Source organism: Cervus canadensis, chromosome 11, assembly GCF_019320065.1.
Source record: "Cervus canadensis isolate Bull #8, Minnesota chromosome 11, ASM1932006v1, whole genome shotgun sequence".
In the NCBI taxonomy this organism is placed as follows: Eukaryota; Metazoa; Chordata; class Mammalia; order Artiodactyla; family Cervidae; genus Cervus; species Cervus canadensis.
The window spans coordinates 40,074,576-40,095,339 of NC_057396.1; the positions used below are offsets into that span (position 1 = coordinate 40,074,576).

Here is a 20,764-nt window from a genome sequence, read left to right on the forward strand (position 1 = left end):
AGTTGACTCATTGGAAAAGACCCTAATGCTGGGAAGGATTGGGGGCAGGAGGAGAAGGGGACGACAGAGGATGAGATAGCTGGATGACATCACCGACTGCACGGACATGGGTTTGGGTAGACCCCCGGAGTTGGTGATGGACAGGGAGGCCTGGCGTGCTGCGATTCATGGGGTCGCAAAGAGTCGGACACGACTGAGCGACTGAACTGAACTGAACTGTACCATCTCCAGGGTTCTCCCAACTTATCCTTCAGGATGACCCGCTCTAGGAAAGATCGTCAGCGGTCCCCTAGTTTTGAATTAGGAGCCAGCCGCCCTGAACAGGATTGTAGCACCGTGATCCCCCATCTTCTGAAATCTTGGGCGGAGGCGGCTATTAGGGGGATTCTTTCGCCAACTCCACACCTTCCGGAGCCTGGCCTGGCCCGGCCCAGCCCCTCTGCTGTGGCCCAGTTGCTGGCGGCAGGCCGGGCCTAAGCAGTCAGCTCCCAGCGGAAGGGCAGCGAGGAGCCCCAAACGGAGGCCACACCCACGAAGGCAGCTCACAGACTGTTAGCAGCCTCCCCGGGAACGGTTTCCGGGAGGCGAGTGGGCCGCAGGTCAGTATCAAAGTGCCGGAGAGGACCCCCTCGACCCTCTAACTGCGGGTGGGCTTCCGGGGAAGGGATGGCTCGGTCAGTATCATACCTGTTCCCAAGCTTAGCACCCACCCCGCCTGCGCCGGCCGGGACGAGCCGCCTCTCAGCAATTCCTGAGGCTGGGGCTCACTCGGTCCTCCTAAGGCTGGCAACGAACGGCTCCGGCCTCGCAGGGGTCGCTCCGGTGAACCGCGGGCTTGTTGGGGATCTGACATCCGGGCGTTCTGGGGGGGGTGGGCGGGAGAGGGGGTTCTCCCTGGATGGGAGGACCTCCCAGCTCACTGGCGGTCCGCGGCCCGGCTGCTCTGTGCGGTGAAAGATATCCTAGCGCCTCGAAGCTCCGCCGAGCGTAGGTTGTGCCCGGGAGAGGCCGCCTAAGCTTCTAGGGCATGGCGCAGCCTCCCGGCCTCCCCACCGGGAACCGTTTCCGGGGCGAGTGCTGTTTGTAGCTGACCCGGCGCGGCCCGTGACGCGAGGGCCCAGACGGAAGTGCGGACGGAGGAGCCCGAGCCCGAGCCGGAGCCCGGCCGGGAGCTGGTCTCGGGGGCTCCGGCTGTGGCGACTGCTGGGCCTGGCCGCGATGGCGACCCTGTGGGCCGGCCTCCTTCGTCTCGCCTCCATGCTCAGCCTGTCCTGCCTGGCGCTGTCGGTGCTGCTGCTGGTGCAGCTGTCAGACGCCGCCAAGGTGAGTCCCGCCCAGCCTTCGCTTCAGACCGGCGCGCCTCCGCTGCCTCTGGCCTTGTCCGCCTGAGCCCCACCCCAGTCCTCTGCCAGCCCTGGCAGACCCCCGCCCGAAACCCTCCGGACAGCCGGATGGCACTCCCGCCCTCCAGCCGTGACAGTGGACAGCGCCCGCACCCACCCCCTCCCACCCCCGGCGCTGACACCCCACCCCGCCCCACCTGGTCCAGACGGGGCCCGGACAGCATGTCCGGCTCCTTAAATTTCCCTTCCCAGCCCCGACAGGACCCACCTCCAACTTTACAGCCTTTCCAACTCTGAGAGCTTTTAACTTGAGCTTTACACTTAAGCTCTGACAGTCTACAGTCACCCTTCACCAGCCTCACGGACCACCCTCCAAAATCCCCCAAGCCCGCATGGGAAGCCCCCAGCTCACAGGTGTCTTACCTGTTAGGAACTAACTCCTCTCAACTCAACCCTGAACAGAGTCCCTTCCCACTGTGGGAACTTGCCTCTCCTGGCAGCCTTCCTCCCCACAGAAAGGACCTACAGAGTCTATCACCAGCCTCATATCCTCACCTCACTCCCTCCAGGATCTCCTAGCCCATTTGTTGCCTTCTTTTCTTGATAATTTAGTGGGTAAGGGAGGATCCAAACCATAGGCGAGGTGAAGTTGTGGCCTTCTCCCCTGCTCCATTTCTTGGCCCTTCTCATCCCCTTGATTTCTGACGCGCATAGCAGTAAGAGGCAGGCTTGCAGCAAGCAGCTGCCAGCGGTAGCTGGAAGCCAGATCTTAGTTTCCCAGACGGGGAGCCCTAACCACTGGACCACAGGAGCCAACAGTTACGGCTAGGATCCCTAGTATTACCTGCCTACTCAAGAACGAATGCAGGCAAGGAGGCAGAAAGTAAAGAGTAAACTAAGAAGTTTATTAAAGTACATGTGGAAAGGCTCATGGGTAAGCTCAGAGAGAATTGGGCTTTTGGGAAGTTTAAATCCTTTGTAAAGGGGCAGTTTTCCGGGTCTTCCTCTTCCCTCAGGCCAGTCACCTTGCTTTGTCGTCCCACCCCAACCTCCACCCCCAGTTAATTTGTCTCAGGACCCTCCCCTGGGTTGTGCACGCATAGCCAAGATGGATCTAAAAGTGAAGGCTTCTTGGAGGAGCAAGACTGATTGTGACCTGGAATTATCCTCTGACTTTTGATTCCAAGGAGCCTTTGTGTGCATGTGTAGTATCTCCCTTATCAGACAGGATTTTTTCCTTACTTTGTCCTTGCCATGATTATTTCCTTCAGTAAGAGACAAAGACTGGCTATTTACCCTGTTTTTGTTGGCTGTAAATTCCTCAACTGGAGCCTACCTGTATCTTATCTCAAAAAATGCAAAGAAGATGGTTGTTGTTGAGTCGCTCAGTCATGTCTGACTCTGCCACCTCATGGACTACTGCACACCAGGCTTCCCTGTCCTTCACCATCCCTTGGAGCTTACTCAAACTCATATTCATTGAGTCAGTGATGCCATCCAACCATCTCATCCTCTGTCCTCCCCTTCACTTCCTGCATTCAATCTTTCCCAGCACCAGGGTCTTTTCTAATGAGTCAGTTCTTTGCATCAGGTGGCCAAAGTATTAGAGCTTCAGCTTCAGCATCAGTCTTTCCAATGAATATTCAGGATTTATTTCCTTTAGGATTGACTAGTTTGATCTCCTTACAGTCCAAGGGACTCTCAAGAGTTCTCCAACACCACAGTTCATAAGCATCAATTCTTTGGCATTCAGCCTTCTTTATGGTCCAACTCTCACACCCATACATGACTACTGGAGAAACCATAGCTTTGACTAGACAGACCTTTGTCAGCAAAGTAGTGTCTCTGCTTTTTAATACACTATCTAGGTTTGTCATAGCTTTTCTTCCAAGGAGCAAGCGTCTTTTAATTTTGTGGCTGCAGTCACCATCTGAGGAGGTGACTAATAGTAAATTTCCAACCTGGAACCCATCTATTTCCTACTTCATCTTCATGCCACTCTCTAGTCCCCTCATGGCCATACCCTCCAGACCTGCCCTGTGCTTCCTCCTTGATGAGCTAGCTCATTACTGGAGGAAACAGAAGGCATTCACATTAATATGATGGGAAAACAATGATATTTGCATTTTTTAAATTGGAGCTTTCCTCTATAATACCTTTAAATACAGGAGTTAAGAAAGATGAGTGACAAGCATATAGATGGGGAGGTTTGGTCAGGGATTCTTTTTTTTTTATTGAAATATAGTTAATTTATAATGCTGTGTTAGTTTCAAGTGTATAGCAAAATAACTCAGGTTTGTTTCCATTATAGGTTATTATAGCAGGTCCTTGTTGTTTATGTCAAGGTTTCTTTTTGAAATCTTCCCCAGTTCCCTTCAGAAACAGGGACAGCAGCAAGTCTCCTGATTTTCAAAACACTGATGGCACCTCCTGCATATCTGTCATCACTTTAAGTGGTTTATTACTGTAACCGTGTATTTGTCAGTCTTCTTTACTTGGGTGTGTCCTAATTGCGGGCAGGAACTATGTCTTAGACTTATCTGAATCCACCTCCTTTTGCACAAATTCTGGCACAGGACAAATGCTCAGTAAGTAACTGCTGAATGAGTAAACGACTTATCAACAACTCTGCCAGACATACCACTATATATAGGAGTTCTGGGCTCGGTCCTCTGGAGACTAATGAGCCACTGCCTTCCTTCTGAAATTAATTCCCCTTCGCTGAGAAAGCATCTCCTACTCCCTCTATTCATAAATTTAGTCACCTCTTCTTCACTTCTTCAAACTTGCTTTTTCAGTAGTTGTCCTCTCTGTCTCCCAGGGATTAGAAGCAAAGTTTCCTGGGAAGAGTATGCCAAACTGATCTCAGCTATATTGAAGCTACTTCCTTTATGTACTTCCTTTTTTTTTTTTTGTAGCTGAGTGCCTCTAAAACTTCATCCCTTCTTTAGGACTCTGGCCCAACTCACTTTAGCCATATCAGTGCCTTTATACCAAAGGGTTGGAAGGATGATGGGTAGAATTGTGACTTGTTTTGCAATTTTTAGTTTGATATTTCCTAATCCTTTGGTAATCAACATTCTTATTTGCAGGCACAGCGGTAGTCTACTGTGTCTTCCTACTGGCAGATAGATGGTGATAACATTAGCACAATTTTGTCACGTGACTGAAAATGTGATTAATAAACCACAGGTACTAGGTGTTATTTCAAAATAATTTTATGTATTATATAATTATTCATGAGCATTACCAATGGTTTTTTTTTAAAAACTTGTATCTCTTAAAGTTATTACAAAATTTAAATGAAGAGTTTTAGAATACTTGGCAGGGGATGCTTAACAAAATGTGTAAGTTGCAGTTTCTAAAAATATTGATGATAAGCTGTCAACAAGCTATACTAAGTTTCTGTTTTGGTTACAGAATTCTGAGGATGTCCGATGTAAATGTATCTGTCCTCCCTATAAAGATAATTCTGGGCATATTTATAATAAGAACATATCCCAAAAAGACTGGTAAGTATTCCATGTTACTGAATTACCTGTCACATTTCTTTCTTTGGTTGTCACTGTTAGCCCTGGATATTCATCCAATGTGTTGTTTTCTTTGTAAGTATTTATTTTTAAGCAAAAGTGTTGAATTCCATTTCCATTTGAAAAAGTGAGAGTAAGACCCCGAGTGCATCAAGTAAGTCTAAAGGAATGTAGCCAAAAGCCCCAGGCAGGCAGGGTTTTACATTGGGGTGGGGCTGAGTTTGTGGCATCTGAACGCCCCATAGCTACCCTTCTGTGTGCCCTTAAATTTAGGCCCTTCTTGCTTCTCAGCTGAAGGTAAGCAAGCCTCATTTATCTGAGTTATAATTTTTACAACTTGTGGGTTTTGATGCTATATTGTCAGATATAGGAGACTGTGTTTAAAAGTGTCAGAAGGCTCAGGAAGGAGTGGGAATGAGCCACAGGTATCAGAGTTTACCAGTTGGTGGGCCAGTAGGTTATAGGTATGCCAAGTCATTGACCCTTTCAGCCCTTGGTATATAATCTGGCAATGACTGGGACCCTGACTGGCTTGTCACCAGCAGTCTTCTGTGTTTACCTCAGTGAACCTTACAAATGATAGCTTTGTCTGCACGTGCCATAAAATGATTGGTAAGCAGTCATTTAAGGATAGGTGGGCTCCTTATCCTGGACTGGGACATTTTATGGTTTGCAATGGAAGATTGACAGGATAGGCACAGAAGAAAAATAGCTCCAGATGTTACCATACTGTAACATGTACCTGATTTCACAGTGAAATAGACCTAAAAGTTTGAAAGCAGAATTAAACTTATTTGGTTACACTATTCCAAGCTGACTTTGAATAAGAAAATGCAGACTTTGAGCATGTTTAGCTTTTTTGATACCATTGTCTATTCTTCCCATGAAGTTCAGTCCCTAAGTTCCCGTTTAAATTTAATCTGACATTTGGTAAGTGTGTTCTTGAGAACTTTTGTGTTCCACTTTAAATTGTCTTGTATTACACAGTGATATGACTATTCTTTTAGGTTTTATATCCACAAGTTATTTTATATGAAAAGAAAATTCAAATAAGTTACTCCTGTAAATTTCCCAAATGTATCGAGCACTTATAATCAGTGTACTTTATTATCAGTAATAGAGTATGATGCTTGTTATTTGAGTGGCAAATGAACTCACTGTTCAAGTGTTTAGCTCTAATCTTTTCATGGACTTTTTTTACTCCAGGTTCACAGAGAGCCATATGTCATTTATCCCTGGTTACTGGTGAAAATAGGGAGCTTTGAAAATAAACAGCTGAAAACAAGGCTTGCTTTGGAATTTTTCTTCCTTCTCACTTTTGCTTCCTGTCTGCAGCTTAGCCTTTTACTCTGGATAGGTTCACAGATGTCACTGAAAGTTTTTAACTGGCTTTAGAAGGGTAGGCAAGTTATGTCTAATCAAGATGTTATAGTCTTCCAAGGCTTCCAGTATTTTATCTGGCTCTATATGTATGTGTATGTATGTGTGTGTGTATATATATAGATAGATATATGGATATCTTATCTGACACTATATATATACACATATATATAAGTGAAAGTGTTAATAGCTCAGTCATGCCTGACTCTGCGACCCCATGGAATGTAGCCTGCCAGGCTCCTCTGTCCATGGAATTCTCCAGGCAAGAATACTGGAGGGGGTCACCATTCCCTTCTCCAGGGGATCTTCCCGATCCAGGGATCAAACCCAGGTCTCCTGCATTGCAAGCAGTTAGATTTACCACTGAGCCACCAGGGAATACCAGTATTTACCTCCTGGTAAATGTAATGTATTTACTTCCTGGTAAACATACCTATATATATATATCAAATATATATATTTACCTCCTGGCCTCCATTTTGTCCTGTTGTCAGCTTTAATTCTTCATTGACCTATATCGTGTAGCTTAAGAAAAGTCTGAGTTCTCTGGTTTGTATCGGGGTGTGATTCGAAGCTGATAATGTATATGAATCATTTTGCCACTAGGGGGAGGTGTTGCCTAGTTCCTAAAGTGGCTGAGTTCTGTATTTGGGTTCTGTATTTACAGTGACTGGCCAGACCCAAACTTCCTGTTTCCTCTCCCATCCTGCACAGCACTCAGAATCTCTTTGTTATTAACTGTATTTGTACTTCCAAAGATTGTGACTAAGGTTTCTGAAGCTGATCTAGGAAACTAAGTAGGAGAGAAATCTCATTTTCCTGAGGTTCAGAGAAATATGGGTGGGGTGAGGTGGGAGGGAACTGTTAGGTGTGATTAGCTATTCATATACCACACTGTGACAGTTTAGATGTTGTTGGTTAATTCATGAAAGAATTAATCTCATATTTGAATAATAGTCCAGGTCACCTTAAATCATTTAAAGCAAGACAGAAATACAACTGTCCGAGGAGGCCTTTTATTCCAACCCTTTTTAGCTATTCATTTAGTCTGACCTCATGCAGCAGGTGAGCTCTCTGAGAGTTCTGGGCTACATGCCCTCCATGGTTATGAGCTAGATACCCCTGCAGTGGGATTTAGCTTCCTCTGTCTATTTTATGCCTGCATCCAGCTGGATACACCCCTGGTCTTCAGAGAGCCATAAGACATTTGGAACAGATACCACACACTTGTATGGTGTAAGTTTGGGACCTTACTCTTGTTTGAAATTCTGCCAGTTGAGACTTACTTTTTCGTCATTACCTTTGTTAAAATTAAATTACCTGTTAAGGCAAACTGACGGAACTTTGATCACTTATGCCGTTTTGGGTTTTCTTTGTTCTACCACAGTTCACAGGGAACAGAACACAAAAAAGTATGTTCTGATAGGGCAAAAGGAAAGAATCACCCTGGCGCATTGGGTGCTGCCAAGAAGGTGGGTAGAGTGAGACAGACAGGATGCCTGAATGAGACAGGATGCTGTGGAAGAGTTCTTAAGGCAGCCAGAAGTGCCTAAGGGACAGGTGACGAGAGGGGCGGCAGGACAGGAGAGCTTCGCCTGCCTTTGCTGAAGGGGATCAGAGTAGTGGGCTCTTAATAGCTGTGGAGAGTAAGAATTTAATTATTTCCTAGAATTGACAGACTTCTAGAAAATAAGATTTTTTCGAGTAGAATTGCTTTTTCATAAGCCATAAATAAATGGCAAATGGGGAGAAAATAAACAACATCCAACAACAAAAACATTCAGCCTTTTATTATGACTTATGTGCTATTGCCAGGTAATGTTTTCATTTTTAAATATTTTTGTTGTCCTAAACCTACTTCTCCATGTTTTTTAAATAGACTCCTTAAAAAAAGTAATTGTTTCTTACTCTGGTGTTCGGTTTTCAGAGTTTCATAATTTACCATCTGTTAGGTGTGATTAGCCATTCATATACTACATGTGGCAGTTCAGATAATGTTAGTTGATTAGTAAAAGAGGTAATTGTGTTTGAATAATGCCCCAGATCACCTTAAATCAGTTTAGCAGTTTTACTTGCTAAATGAACAGTCTAAATATGACTTGATCTGCTAAGTAGCTTTCAGTCTCATTTGAGATTTTTAGGGGCATTTTTTAAACTATGAATAGCACTTTTGAAAAATAGCTGCTGCATATGTATCTTTACGGTTGGATCATTGAAAAAGCAAAAGAGTTCCAAAAAAACATCTACTTCTGCTTTATTGACTATGCCAAAGCCTTTGACTGTGTGGATCACAACAAACTGTGGAAAGTTCTGCAAGAGATGAGAATACCAGACCACCTGACCTGCCTCCTGAGAAATCTGTGTGCAGATCAGGAAGCAACAGTTAGAACTGGACATGGAACAACAGTTCCAAATCGGTAAAGGAGTATGTCAAGGCTGTATATTGTCACCCTGCTTGTTTAACTTCTATGCAGAGTACATCGTGCAAAATGTCAGGCTGGATGAAGCACAAGCTGGAATCAAGATTGCCAGGGGAAATATCGATAACCTCAGATATGCAGATGATACCACCCTTATGGCAGAAAGCAAAGAAGACCCTCTCTGCTTTGCTAAAGAGCCTCTTGATGAAAGTGAAAGAGGAGAGTGAAAAAGTTGGCTTAAAACCCAACATTCAGAAAACTAAGTTCATGGCATCTGGTCCCATCACTTCATGGCAAATAGATGGGGGAACAATGCAAATGGTGACAGACTTTATTTTGGGGGGGCTCCAAAATCACTGCAGATGGTGACTGCAGCCATGAAATTAAAAGACGCTTGCTCCTTGGAAGAAAAGTTATGACCAACTTAGACAGCATATTAAAAAGCAGAGACATTACTTTGCCAACAAAGGTCCATCTAGTCAAAGCTTTGGTTTTTCCAGGAGTCATGTATGGATGTGAGAGTTGGACTATAAAGAAAGCTGAGCATCAAAGAATTGATGCTTTTGAACTGTGATGTTGGAGAAGACTCTTGAGAGTCCCTTGGACTGCAAGGAGATCCAACCAGTTCATTCTAAAGGAAATCAGTCCTGAATATTTATTGGAAGGACTGATGTTGAAGCTGAAACTCCAATACTTTGGCCACCTGTTGTGAAGAACTGACATTTGAGAAGACCCTGAGGCTGGGAAAGATTGAAGGCGGGAGGAGAAGGGGACAACAGAGGATGAGATGGTTGGACGGCACCACCGACTCAATGAACATGGGTTTGAGTAAACTCTGGGAGTTGGTGATGGACAGGGAGGCCTGCTGTGCTGCAGTCCATGGGGTTGCAAAGAGTCAGACACGACTGAGCAACTGAACTGAACGGTTTATTAGACTGTTGTGTCTAATAAAGCCCGCCAGGCTTCTCTGTCCATGGCATTCTCCAGGCAAGAATACTGGAGTGGGTTGCCATTTCCTTCTCCATCTTAGACTGTTAGATCTTACCAAATTGCTAATATTGAGAGGAAATGATTTCACTTCCCTTACTGATTATTTGTTCCTTATGTTACTTCATTGGGTAAGCTCAGTGATTATTCTGGATTTCAGGAAAGGTTTGATCAGTGTAAGCAGAAAATCCAGCTAGGTTTAGACAGTATTTTATCTTTGTTTTTTTCAGTGATTGCCTTCATGTTGTGGATCCCATGCCTGTGCGGGGGCCTGACGTAGAAGCATACTGTCTTCGCTGTGAATGCAAATATGAAGAAAGAAGTTCTGTTACGATCAAGGTAAGAAAAGAAAAAAAATCCATCTTTTCTGCTTCTGAAACAGTTTTTGATGGTATCTAAACTGAAGCTGAAACTCCAATACTTTGGCCACCTCATGCGAAGAGTTGACTCATTGGAAAAGACATTGATGCTGGGAGGGATTGGAGGCAGGAGGAGAAGGGGACGACAGAGGATGAGCTGGTTGGATGGCATCACCAGTGAACATAAATGAACACAAATGAACATAAATTTGAGTAAACTCCGGGAGTTGGTGATGGACAGGGAGGCCTGGCGTGCTGCGATTCATGGGGTCGCAAAGAGTCGGACACGACTGAGCAACTGAACTGAACTGAACTGAAACAGGAAAGAAAATGCTGGACATTGGAATTCTATTTAGTTACCTGAACTATTGCTCTTCCATCCTCTTCTCCAATACCCTCTTACCTACTTCTTCCTTATCCCCAGCCCCCACTCTGAAAGGAGTAACAAGCCTACTCTCCACCTGCCTCATTGAGATGCTTTGTAGATGAATTTGGACACCTTAGATGGGTGTGACATGTGAAATGGCACGAAGCAGGCCTGTGTGTAATAAGCATTTCCCAGAAAGACATTCCAGCTTCTCCTTGGTCCACGAATGCCAAAGATTAGTGAGAAAGCAGCATAATTAGACCTTCTTCCTGCCCTCTCAACTCTTAGAAAAAGTTATATATTTAGTGACTACACTATCCTGGAAACATCACTGCTGGATTTTAAGATTTTCTTTCTTTATCTTTTATAGGAAGTGGAATGTAGATCACTTTCATCACAGTTTGGACCTCTAATGAGTTCAATTACTTTATTATGGTAGCTAGTAGTTCTTTTTCCCAATTTTTATATGGGGTTTCCCATTTCTGTTCCCCCAAAAAAGGCTTCAAGGGAGTCTGGAATGGCCAGCTGTACCAATTACAACATTCCTGTTGTGGTTGACCATGCCAGAGAGCTTCTACTCCAGCAGGATGCCGTCCTGTCAAGAAATCATCATAAACTTTTTTATTTTTTAACAAAATTTTAATGTATAATTTGCATCCCCAAATGTCACTCATACTAAGTGTACAGTTTTATAAATTTTAGCAAATTTAAAACCATTTTTTAAAATCCAGTTTTAGAACATCCCCATTACCCACAAAAGATCCCTGATGCCCATTTATCACTGATCCCATGCCTACCTCCAGCCCTGAAATTGAAGTGAAAGTGTTGGTCCCTCAGTTGTGTCTGACTCTGCGTCTCTGTGGACTGTAGCTTGCCAGGCTCCTCTGTCCACGTGATTCTCTAGGCAGGAATACTGGAGCAGGTTCCCTTCTCCAGGGGATCTTCCCAACCTAAGGATTCAACCTGGGTCTCTTGTATTGCTGGTTGATTCTTTACCGTCTGAGCCACCAGAGAAGCCCACCCCCAGCCCTGGATAATCACTGTTCTGCTTTGTATGTCTAGATCTGGACATTTCATATAAATAGAATCAGAAAATGTGTGCTTTTCTACGACTGGTTTCTTTCACACAGCATAATGTTTTTGAGGTTTATTCATGCTATAGCATGTATCAGTACTTAATTACTTCTTATTACTGAATAGCATTCTGCTACATAAATATACCACATTTTCTTTTTCCATCCATCAGTTGATGGACATTTGGATTATTTCCAGATTTTTATTCTTAGGAATCATGCTGTTATGAATATCAGTGTATGTGCTTTGGATATATGTTTTCCTTTCGCTCAGGTAGATTCCTAAAAGAGGTAAGTTTATATTTAACTTTTTAAGAGTCTGCCAGGAAAAAAAAAAAAAAAAAAAGAGTCTGCCAGATTGTATTCTAAAACAGCTATACCGTTTTACATTCTTAACCAGCAATGTATGAGGGTTCAGTTTCTGTACACCCTCACTAACATTTGGTATTGTCTGTCTTTAACTGGAGCCGTTCTAGTGGGAGGTGTCACACTCTACTGCTTAACACCACACAAATTAAGATCTCAAGAAAATCTTGTGCCTAAAATGTATTTTTGTATGTCTGAATTGATCTAAAACAGTATGCTGTTGAAATTCATCTAAATTACATTTTCTGTTAGGGTTCCTAATGGAAAGTAGTCTTGACTGCAGTGCTGTTGAATCCAGGACACTGTATTCAGGTGAAAAAGGAAAACTGCTTTGCTAGCAGTGGTAACAATGATTAGTAGTAGGTGAAGATGGAATTTCGAAGACTTGTGAAAAGGCCCCAAAGACAAAAAAATGCTTTCTTGCCTATTTTTCTATAAATAATACTTTGGTGAAGAGCTGAGTTTGTTTCTTACGTTGGAATCTGGTTTGTATAGAAATCCTGCGTGCTTAACAGATGGGTCAGTCTTGACTATGGCTTTAGTATTATTATACAAAATTCTGATTTCTTGGCTTGAATAGAGATGTAACTTATTTTCAATTTCCCTTAGGTTACCATTATAATTTATCTCTCCATTTTGGGCCTTCTACTTCTGTACATGGTATATCTTACTCTGGTTGAGCCCATACTGAAGAGACGCCTGTTTGGACACTCACAGTTGATTCAGAGCGATGATGATGTTGGGGTAAGTTCTTAACACGCTTCACTGTTCAGAGTCAGTCTCTGCCGTCATCTGATGTAAGGTGCAGGTGAAGAGTAGTTCCATATAAATGTCCATGTGCTGGAGCACATCCTCAACCAGAGAAACTAAAGACAAGTCTAGTATTAGTGTGTCTCTTTATGAGGAAATTGCCCTGTAAAGCCGTAAATATGGTGGCTTAGACAGATGAGCCTTGGTGAGTGCTCTGTACAAGGTTTTTGCTTTCTGTATCAGGGGCACAGTTTTCATCACCTTTTCCGGTTTACGTTGAGGAAAGCATCTGAGATAGTTTTCTCCCCAGGCTCCAACCTAAACTACCACCTTTTCTGTCAACATCACCAAATATTTTGAAAGGCAAAGAGGCTTTAGTGGGGGGAAGCATGAAAACCATGATATTCTTTACTTAATGAAGAACAGTATGATAACTTGCTGATGTTTTGTATTTCCTCTTTTCCTCCTCCTTTAAATAATCTGTGGTCTTGAATTCTAGAGAAAAATAAAATCATCACTCCTGATTCTCTTCCTATCTTTAAAACACATTCAGATTTGTATATATAATTAATATTGTATCACTGAAAACTACTAAGAAATTGACATAGTCCATAATTTGTTATTTAGTATGTCTTTATCATTATTTGGGTTTGTTTCCAAATTTTCCACAATTTCATCATTATATATATATATATAATATTTTTTAGAAATTATCTTGTATTTTGGATTACCTTATTGAACTGTTTCTTAAAGTGGATAAAATTTAGTAGAGTTTCAGGAATCAATTTCAAAAGCCAAAGCCGGAGTGAACCCTTGCCAACCACAGTCAAAAGTCCTTTTACGCTGGAATAGCTTGTGGGCCCGTTGGTAAAAGATGAGAAAAGAGATCCCAACTGAATGGCTCAAGTTATAACGACAAACAGAGCCTGCTTGTTTCATGAATATCAATTATGAATACTCAACTTACTTGAGCAAGATTTCATTTTTGTTTTGTGAAGAACTTTCATAGAAACACCTCTGTTTGCCTCTTTTCCCCTTGCATCCTTTATTAATTCAACCAACACATAATGAGTAACTTTTCCATATCAGGAAGCATTAGCGTCTCAAATACTGTTCTCATATAATTTTCATTCACATATGACATTTCCCATTGACATTTTGGGTCAGATGATTGTTGTATTCACTGTATGATATCTAGTGGCATCCCTGACCTCTACCCACTAGAAATGAGTATCACCCCTTATCCCAATCCTGACAATCAAAAATGTTCACAGACGGTGCCAGATGTTCTTGGGGGTCAAAATCACCCTCAGGTGAGAACTACTAACATATAAAAATGTTATGTGTCCAAGACCACACAAACCATTTCATATAGGCACATAGATAAAAGCTCTGGCTTATATACATTGCTTATAGCATTAAATATCAGGTTCCTGACTTTAGAAATAGACAATATTATTGCTTCCCTGGTGGCTCAGATGGTAGAGAGTCTGTCTGCAATGCAGGAGACCTAGGTTTGATCCCTGGGTCAGGAAGATCCCCTGGAGAAGGGAATGGCAACCCATTCCAGTATTCTTGCCTGGAGAATTCCATGGACAGAGGAGCCTGGCAGGGTATATGGTTCATGGAGTCACAAAGAGTTAGACATGACTGAGTGACTAACACTGTCACTTTCAATATTAATTTAACACAGAGAACATAAAATAAATGGACACACAGATGTGTAGATGAAAACATGTAGGAAAGGCATTTGATTGATGGGGCCTTGTGCTTAGTAACCATTTTGTTCACCAGGGACTGATCCTATGTACATGTCAACCATATAAGAACATTGTCTTTAGAGGCCTGGCTGACTTTTGGATATCTGTTAAACTGATTCTGGGTAGAGAGAGGTTTTCTAAATAGAGCAATGAATGTATGATAACAACTCTGTACAATAAGAAGTTGAATTAAAATTCCTACAATTGTTGCTAATCCAAGATGAGAGTTCTCCACTCTTTATGTTCCTTTAAACATGCTTTTGTTAAATCCTCAGTTAATTTCTGTTTAATCTTTTTCCATGTTTGTTGGGTGTAGAGCACTTTGGATCAAGTGAGAGCACAAATAGTTAAGAAGTTCACTGCAAGTTGTCACAATATTTACTGTATCATATATCCATGACACGTCATTACTATTATCAAAGCATTACATTAAAACATGTTTTGTATTTAATGTAATTTTATCCGGTATAAAAAGAGCAAATATATATAAAGGGTAAATCTCTATGTAAGTTCTCCCGGCATACATGAGCAGGAGCAGCTAGTTCAATCTTGTTCTGATAGACAGAAAATAGACCAAAAGGATTAACTGGTTTGTTTAGTCTTTTAATTTGTTTCTTAAGAAGATGTTTCTCCCCCTACCTTGAAGAGTAGATAAAAAGACTATGAAATTGAGAAGCACTCTGCTGGTAAGGCACATCCCTCTTCCCAGTCCTGTTTATGCCAAAACAAACCAACGGTAATAATGTTTTATATACAACTTCACTAAAGCGCTATGTTCGTATAGTGCCATTTTAATCTCCCTGAACAAACTCCGTATGTTGACAAGATGTGACACCAGGTCAAGGTTAAGGGAGCTAAAACTTGTGTTTGTGCTTATTTATTAGATGACCTTGGATTGGTTTACTTTTTCATGGGAAATACAGTAATCCAACAACAAAATAATCTGTCTTCCTTTTTCCTAACCTCTTTTCTTACATCTTTGAAACATTTGAACTTTATGGAATTGTTTTTATTATTTTCATTTATGAGGTTAAAAAAAAGAATAGGGTTTGTACAAGATATTCCCTAAATTAAGTGAAAAGTTGAAGCAATTTTGGTAAAGAAGGCAGGGGTAGATTCTTTATAGAAAACTCTTTGCTGTCTTTGAAATGTTGACATTATATAAATATCTTGCTATAAAAAGAAGACCAGGTGTTAAAACACTGTTTATATATAGTTATATATATAGTTTTTTATATATATATATATGTATACATATATATATATAGTTATGCAGTTATCTACAGCTTTCCATTGACATGCCGTCTCCTGCCCTGGGTATATAACAGAGCTTTGGCAAACATGCACAAGCCAAACAATATTCTTTTCAAGAGGCCAAGTTTAAGAGCACTGACTTGTGACTTATATCCTATGTTGGAACATTTAGAAGCTTTGCTTATTCAAGTTCAGGAAAAAGAGATCAAGGGAAAAACAAACAAAAGCAATAAATTAGTACTGAATGCCTTTTGTCATTTGGGCAGCTGTGTTTATATCTTGTTCATAGATAGATTAGCATGGTGGTTTCCTGTGTAATGACGACAAACATCAGTGGTATTGGTTTATTTTGACCAGGATAGGTTGGTTTTCTACCCAGATACCTGGGTGACCCTGCAATAGTCTCTCTTCTCAGGCATCAGCTAACATGGAAGCTACTAGGCGCTCAGCAATGGAAGATTCAAGACTTTATCAAATAGAAATGCTGAAGTAATAATCCTTTACTGTCCTTAGCAGTCGAGGGTAATTGTAGCACTTGAGCTGTATCTCTGTCCATTACAGATTGGGGAAGGGGATGGAGAGAATGAAAAATTTTTAAGTGTATGTGTTGAGAGCATAAGAAGAAATTAAAACCACCCAAGATGGGACATCCTGGTGGTCCAGTGGCTAAGACTGTATTCCCAATGCAGGGTATCTGAGTTCAATCCCTGGTCAGGGAATTAGATCCCACATGCTGTAACTAAAGATTCCACATGCTGCAACTAAAGATCTCACATGCTGCAAATAAGACCCGGCATAGCCAAATAAATAATAAAACAAAAGTAAGTAAAAAAAAAACAACCAAGTTAGGATCCAGTCAACTCATCTCCCAGATGAATGTGGTCCCAAGCTGGCAAGTAACAATTCTAATACATATGAGAGTCAGGATAGGATATTAAAAAGACAAGTCTTTCCTCAGTCACAGATTAGCTGGATGGTATTGAATAAAGCAAGGCAAAGCCCTACTCTCTATCTGTAACTTGTAGATGTTAACATGCAAATAGATTTTCTTTCCACAGCTCATCAAGAAAGGCTTCTCTAACATAAATGACCACTGTCTTTATCTTGGTTCCTGTTTCTTAAGGGAAATGTCTTTGGAAATAGTGACTCATGGGAACATTGCACAAATACCTCCTCATTGCTTGTTTTATTTGAATCACCTATTTCTGTAGTTGAGTTCATCCTGCTTCTGGTGTTGAGTGCCTAAGAATGCTTGGCTGAATTAGATGGTCTGTTTAAACAGTCCAGCTGCTCCAGTCTCTGTGCCTGGATGATTGCTATTGTGCGTGTGTGTTTTACATGGATCATGCTATCTGATGTTCTCCATTCCTACACTTTCAGGATCACCAGCCTTTTGCAAATGCCCATGATGTGCTGGCCCGCTCCCGCAGTCGAGCCAACGTGCTGAATAAGGTCGAGTATGCCCAGCAGCGTTGGAAGCTTCAAGTTCAAGAGCAGAGAAAATCTGTCTTTGACCGTCATGTTGTCCTCAGCTAATTGGGAATTGAATTCACGGTGACTAGAAAGAAATGAGGCAGACAATGGGGAAAAGATTGACTGAGTTTTCCTGGGTTTTGTTTTAATGCCCTGTTGATTTCGCCAACTCTTTCTGGAAAATTCAAAACTGGAAACAAAAACACGCTTGTTGTTTTGTTTTTTCATTAACGTATTAATCAAGGCATTTTTTTAAAAGCACACACCTCAAACAGTGTCAGCCAATAAATCTTTTCCTATTTGTGACTTTTACTAATAAACATATGTCTGCCTGTAAATTATCTTGAAGTCCTTTACCTGGAAAAAGCACTCTCTTTTTTTACCACACAGTTTTGACTTGGTTTTCAAGATAATTTTCAGGTAGGGTTTTTGTGTGGTATTTTTTGTTTTTGGCAGAGGAGGGGAGGGATGTGTGGGAAGTGCTTAACATAACTTTTCTCAAGTCACCTTACTAAACAAACTTTTGGAGATAGACTTTGCCTTTTATTTTCAAGATTCATTTATATTTTGCAGTATGCCAGCCTCATCTGGGAGTTGGTGATGGACAGGGAGGCCTGGTATGCTGCAGTCCATGGGCTCGCAAAGAGTCGGACACGACTGAGTGACTGAACTGAACTGAGCCTCATCAAAGCCCCAACTTACCTATTTGAATTTTTGCACTGACTGTATTATCTAGACATCTGGTTGGCCTGTGGCTGCACTTTATGGTAAATTAGATCTGAAAATGCACGGTGGCCCTTCACAAAAAGCAGATTTTCTTTAGGTACTGTGATGTCTGATGCAATGCGTCCTAGAACAAACTGGCTGCTGGCTAGTTTAATGACTGAACATAGTCTTGGTGTGTGGTCTTTCTCATCTTCTAGTATCTTTAAGGATGAATCCTAAGGACTTGGACACTTGCAATAAAGAAAGTTTCTTTTAAACCCAAGCCTCCCTGGATGGATGACATACACATGTTTGTCAGCACCTCCAGTCAGGTTGAGAGGCAGCTGTTTGGATTCTGGCGTGTGCAGATTTGAACTAGGACTGGAGTTCTGGTTGCCTCCCTCTGAAAGGTGTAGCAGTTACTGGATAACTGGCTTTCTTCTTCCTATGTCCTCTTTGAAATGTAACAATAAAAATAATTTTTGAAACATCTACCAGTGTATCTATCCCAACTTTTCTCTCCTCCCTCTTTTGCTGTATGATGAACTTGAAGATATAAAGACGACTTATGCCCTGATGAGAGACTTGTTTTAAACAGTCTAATCAAAAAACAGTGGTACTAAATTATCTCTATGTGCGTGTGTATATGGAGAGAGAGAGAGAGAGAGAACATGGGTACTTAGATGGGTCTCTGAAAGTACACATATATTATTTGGATAAATTGAGGGATTTAAGATGCATGAAGGAGTGCTTGTTTTAAGAAATTCTTGGCAAAAATTAGTATTCAGTATTAGAAATAAATTACATTAATTTCATAAGGATGAGATTTTAGGAGCTATAAATGGAGTTTTTGGTTAGTGAAAAGCTTTCTTAAACTCCCAAATCAAACCTAAAATTATTGATTTTATTATTAATATTAAAAGATGTAAGTTTAACTACAACCAAGTGAGATTTAATCCAGTTTTGCAAGACTTTGAACATTTGAAAATTAGTGAAATCCACCACATCAACAGACTAAAGAAGAAAAATGACATGATCTTTTCAGTAGATTCAGAAACAGCATTTGACAAAATCCAACACCCATTCATGACAAAAACTCTAAATAAACTAGAAATCGAGGAGAACAAGATAAGGATGTTCTTTCTTACTACTCATTTTCAACATCATACTGTAAATCCTAGCTAATGCAATAAGGCAAAAGATATTCAGACAGGGAAAGAAAAGATGAAAGACTACCACTGTTTAGAGATGACATGATTGTAAACATGTAGGAGATCCAAAAGAATTTTTTAAAAAGCAAAAAAACACTCCTGATGCTAATAACTGATTTGATTATAGAAGGTTTCAGGATAGAAGGTTAACATACAAAAGTCAATTGCTATCCTTCAATTCAGTTCAGCTGCTCAATCCTGTCCGACTCTTTGCGACCCCGTGGATTGCAGCACACCAGGCCTCCCTGTCCATCACCAACTCCCAGAGCTTACTCAGACTCCTGTCCGTTGAGTCGGTGGTGCCATCCAACCATCTCATCCTCTGTCATCCCCTCTCCCACCTTCAATCTTTCCCAGCATCAGTGTCTTTTCAAATGAGTCAGTTCTTCACATCAGGTGGCCAAAGTATTTGAGTTTCAGCTTCAGCATCAGTCCTTCCAATGAATATTCAGGACTGATTTCCCTTAGGATGGACTGGTTAGATCTCCTTGCTGTCCAAGGAACTCTTAAGAGTCTACGCCAACACCACAGTTCAAAAGCATCAATTCTTCGGTACTCCGATTTCTTTATAGTCCTAACTCTCACATCCATACATGACTACTGGAAAAACCATAGCTTTGACTAGATGGACCTTTGTTGGCAAAGTAATGTCTCTGCTTTTTTTTAATAAGCTGTCTAAGTTGGTCATAACTTTTCTTCCAAGAAGTGTTTTTTAATTTCATGGCTGCAGTCACCATCTGCAGTGATTTTGGAGCACCAAAAAATAAAGTCTGTCACTGTTTCCACTGTTTCCCCATCTATTTCCCATGAGGTGATGGGACCAGATGCCAAGATCGTAGTTTTCTGAATGTTGAGCTTTAAGCCAACTTTTTCACTCTCCTCTTTCACTTTGATCAAGAAGCTCTTTAGTTCTTCTTCACTTTCTGCCATAAGGGTGGTGTCATCTGCATATCTGAGGTTATTGATATTTCTCCTGGCAATCTTGATTCCAGCTTGTGCTTCATCAAGTCCAGCATTCTCATAATGTATTCTGCATATAAGTTAAATAAGTAGGGTGACAATATACAGCCTTGACGTACTCCTTTCCCGATTTGAAACTAGTCTATTGTTCCATGTCCAGTTCTAACTGTTGATTCTACTAACAATGAACAAATGAAATTAAAAGCACAATTACCATTTACATTGGTATCCCTCCAAATGAAATATTTATAAATCTAACAAAATATGGATAAAATATATATGAGGAAAACTACAAAACTGATTAAAAAAATCAAAGAACTAGAACTAAATAAGAGATATTCCATGTTCATGGATTAGAAGACAATATTATCAAGATGTCAGTTCTTTTCAACTTGATTCAATACAATCCCAGTCAAAATCCCAGCAAGTTATAAGCAAAAGACCCAGAAAGTAAATACAATGTTAATTAAGAAGAACAAAGTGGAAAGACTGACACAACCTATTTTCAAGACTTACTGTACAGCTGCAGTAATAAAGTAAGTATCAGTGTGGATTGGCAAAAGAATAGACAAACAGATCAATAGAACAGAATAGAGAGCCCAGAAACAGACTCAATAAATACAGTTAACTGACCTTTGACAAAACAACAATAGGAACACCATGGAGCAAAGTCTTTTCAATGAATGGTGCTAGAACAACTGGACAGTCACATGCAAAAAAAAAAAATTAAGCTAGACACAAGCCTTACAACCTTCAAAAAATGAATTAAAAAAGGCTCATAGACCTAAATGCAAAACAAAAACCTACAATACTAAAAGACAACATA

At 41.2% G+C, this 20,764-nt stretch overlaps 1 protein-coding gene across 3 annotated transcripts; it reads left to right on the forward strand.

Moving 5' to 3' along the window:
* Positions 1 to 580: 580 nt before the first annotated feature.
* Positions 581 to 18,259, forward strand: TMEM9B (TMEM9 domain family member B). Of its 3 annotated transcripts, none has more exons than XM_043482328.1 (5): positions 581 to 599; positions 4,764 to 4,855; positions 9,891 to 9,999; positions 12,435 to 12,569; positions 16,970 to 18,259. In XM_043482328.1, the coding sequence occupies exons 3-5, from the start codon at positions 9,916 to 9,918 to the stop codon at positions 17,123 to 17,125; spliced, it is 375 nt and encodes a 124-aa protein (XP_043338263.1). In that variant the 5' UTR covers positions 581 to 599; positions 4,764 to 4,855; positions 9,891 to 9,915; the 3' UTR covers positions 17,126 to 18,259. The 3 variants fall into 3 exon arrangements, with proteins under 3 accessions (XP_043338263.1, XP_043338262.1, XP_043338264.1); XM_043482327.1 differs by lacking the exon at positions 581 to 599 and adding an exon at positions 727 to 1,323; XM_043482329.1 differs by lacking the exons at positions 581 to 599; positions 4,764 to 4,855 and adding an exon at positions 1,194 to 1,323.
* The last annotated feature ends 2,505 nt before the right edge of the window (positions 18,260 to 20,764 follow it).

What these genes read in the sequence shown, in the direction of transcription:
- TMEM9B (XM_043482327.1), top strand. Translation starts at nt 1,219, where the DNA reads ATGGCGACCCTGTGGGCCGGCCTCCTTCGTCTCGCCTCCATGCTCAGC. An exon ending in AGCTGTCAGACGCCGCCAAG is followed by an intron (nt 1,324 to 4,763) that starts GTGAGTCCCGCC and finishes TTTTGGTTACAG; the next exon opens with AATTCTGAGGATGTCCGATG. An exon ending in AGAGCGATGATGATGTTGGG is followed by an intron (nt 12,570 to 16,969) that starts GTAAGTTCTTAA and finishes CTACACTTTCAG; the next exon opens with GATCACCAGCCTTTTGCAAA.